We start from the raw sequence: 2,912 nt of genomic DNA, 5'->3' as shown, positions 1-2,912 counted from the left end.
GGCACAGTGGTGAAGCCTCTGCTCTAGGCTTGAGGCACCTCTTACCTTTGTTATCTGCAGCAATGAATCCCAGGATGTTCTCGTGCCTCAGCATCACTGTTTGATAGATCTCTGCCTCTCTGAACCAGGAACGTTCCTCACGTGACGAGAAGATCTTCACAGCCACGTCACCCCCACGCCACCTGCCCCGCCACACCTCCCCAAAGCGGCCTTTGCCAATGATCTCCTGAAGGACAATCGTCCGAGCCACCGTCCGCTGGACAAACAGAGGCAAGCCTGGGGACAAGGAAAGGAAGGAATCAGTCCCTGGGGTGATATAAGCCAGGTCTCATAACCTCTCAGGGATTTATTTCACACCCAAGAGAGCTCGGCTACCTTAGAAGGCATAAAATCAGCAGGATGGCTTCTGTGGTAGTGCTGGAAACAGAAAAGTTTAAATAAAAGGCAAAATAACAAAACTCTTTACAGAGAAAACCCGAGCTGGGTGCAAGAGGGAACAAACCCAAACTCCACTGATGTAAGGGTCTCCTTGAGTCAGGTCTCATAAACTCTTGGAGATTTATTTCACACCCAAGCTACCTTGCACACTCAGCTGCCTTAGATGGCATAAAATCAGCAGGATGGCTTCTGTGGTGGTGCTGGAAACAGAAAAAGGCAAAATAACAAAGCTCTTTACAGAGAAAAACCAAGTTAGGTGCAAGAGGGAAAAAACCCAAACTCCACTGATGTAAGGGTCGCCTTGAGTCAGGTCTCATAAACTCTTGGAGATTTATTTCACACCCAAGCTACCTTGCACACTCAGCTGCCTTAGATGGCATAAAATCAGCAGGATGGCTTCTGTGGTGGTGCTGGAAACAGAAAAGTTTTAATAAAAGGCAAAATAACAAACTCTTTACAGAGAAAACCCGAGCTGGGTGCAAGAGGGAAAAAACACAAACTCCACCGAGGTAAGGGTCTCTTCGAGCTAGGTCTTGTAAGCTTTTGGAGATTTATACACACCCAAGATAGCTCAGCCACCTCAGATGGCATAAAATCAGCAGGATGGCTTCTGTGGTGGTGTAGGAAATAGGAAAGTTTAAATAAAAGGCAAAATAACAAATCTCTTTACAGAGAAAACCCAAGGTTCTTGCTGCTGGTAAAACACCCCACAAAAGCAATCAGTTCTTTTGTTCTCTTCTTTTTCTAGTGAATTGCTCAGGTGGGACTTTTTGGCTCCTGTCCAATTGGCTCTCCTTAAATTTGAGGTGAAGTCCCTCAGGTCCTATGAGGTGTCTTTTCACCTCACTGAGGAGAGAAACTTCTGGGTTTATCTCCTTTTTAAGGGGACAAAGGACAGTTTGGTCACTCTGTCAACAGGGGGCACATTCCTACACTGTGGTAGCAAAAAGCTCCTGAAACCCCCAAGGCTGAAAAATGTCCTCAAATCCAGCAGGATCTACATTTGATAATAACTGGGAGCCTGAACAAGACCCAAACCAGGGAATGGTGGCAGCTCCTGTGTGGGATGTGCCACTGCTTGGGCAGCATCTGAATTTTGCTTTGAAGCAGAGATCCAGCAAGAAGCAGTTGGGGAAGTTGTGCCCCATGACTGATGAAAGGAACTGCAGCCTCAATAGGCAAAGAATGGAACTTGAAGTCAGTTTCTGCTAAAAAGCAGAAATCCCCCCAAATTTATCTTAAGAAAAAAAGAGTCCCAACATCACTGCTGTTGCTCACAGAAAGCACTGAGCTTACCTGCCCAGAGTGTACATAGAAAAGATCCCAAATATTTCATATATAGCAGCAGATGTGCTGCTGAAGGTTTATTCCCTGGTCAAGTCACATTCTCTGCCTCTGTGGATTTTCCTACAGTTTCCATCTGCTGCAGAATTCCTTATATTCTTTAACCTAACTACCTTCCTAGTTCAAAGCCACCACTAAACTGTGACTTTCCATCTATTCTGGGGATTCCTTTCAAGTGCTACAGAAGCAAACACTGCACATCACCCACCTGGGAAGACCCAAGGGTTCTTTGGGATGAAATGAGCTGTGCAAATGCACTATTTGCACTGTAAAATGTTGATCTGCTGGGATCTTCCCCATTTTCTTGCAGCTTTGATGCAGGTGACATCCAACAACACACAGGTTAGCAGTTAATGGCTGTTTTTCCAACCCAAATCCTGTTTCAAGGCTAAACTGGGAACAGATGCAGCTGTTTGCTCTTGCAGTTAAGGAGGAGTTTAACTATTGCTCCTACCTGAACAGACATGAGACTGAATTTAAACATCCCTTCAAATTCCTCATGACAGAGCCCCTGAACAGGCTCTGAAGCAGCAAAGCTGTGGCAATCACCAGCCCAAGGAGACAACTGCAAGTTCTCACTGGTCACGTCCCATCATCTCGCAATACCTGAGCCAGAGCCGGAGGTGGAGAGATCATAGACCAGATCTTGCAATGTCTTGTCCTTGGAAAGGCACATTTCACAAGAAGGATCTTCCATGTCCAGCCTCTGGCGGTTGTGATAGACCCGTTGGTGGTGGTGGAACACGAAGACCACGATGATCATGACAACAAACACGAGGAACACGGGCCCGGCGATCACCGCCACCAGCTCCACCGGACCCCAGCTCGACGGGGGCTCGTTGTCTTTCAGGTGTCCTTGGCAGGAGAAAAACAGACATTTTGAGAAAATTATCATTGCTTTGAGGACTTTTGAGCGTTTTACTGCTCTCTCAGAGCCTGGACAATTGTAGCCTGGGGACATATTAAATAACAGTGTTAAGGTGGGGCTGGTTGTCAAGCAGGCAAAATGCAGCTGAAACCCCAAAAAGAAGTTTTGTGGGATCAGGGATTATGGGCTGTTCATTCACTCTCTTAGACAGGAATGTGTTCTGGGCTGATTTTCCAGAACACTCTGCAGTTCACCTCCCATT

The 2,912-nt window shown here is 46.5% G+C and overlaps 1 protein-coding gene across 1 annotated transcript in view; it reads right to left on the bottom strand.

The window, feature by feature from the left end:
• Window positions 1-2,912, bottom strand: part of ACVR1B (activin A receptor type 1B) — a 9,412-nt gene that overhangs the window by 5,707 nt on the left and 793 nt on the right. Inside the window, 2 exon segments of the mRNA XM_031064550.1 lie at window positions 46-276; window positions 2,389-2,637. Of these exon segments, the coding sequence (XP_030920410.1) occupies window positions 46-276; window positions 2,389-2,637 (480 nt within the window).

This window comes from Geospiza fortis, unplaced genomic scaffold (assembly GCF_000277835.1).
Source record: "Geospiza fortis unplaced genomic scaffold, GeoFor_1.0 scaffold599, whole genome shotgun sequence".
In the NCBI taxonomy this organism is placed as follows: Eukaryota; Metazoa; Chordata; class Aves; order Passeriformes; family Thraupidae; genus Geospiza; species Geospiza fortis.
This window is presented reverse-complemented; position numbering and strand designations above follow the sequence as displayed.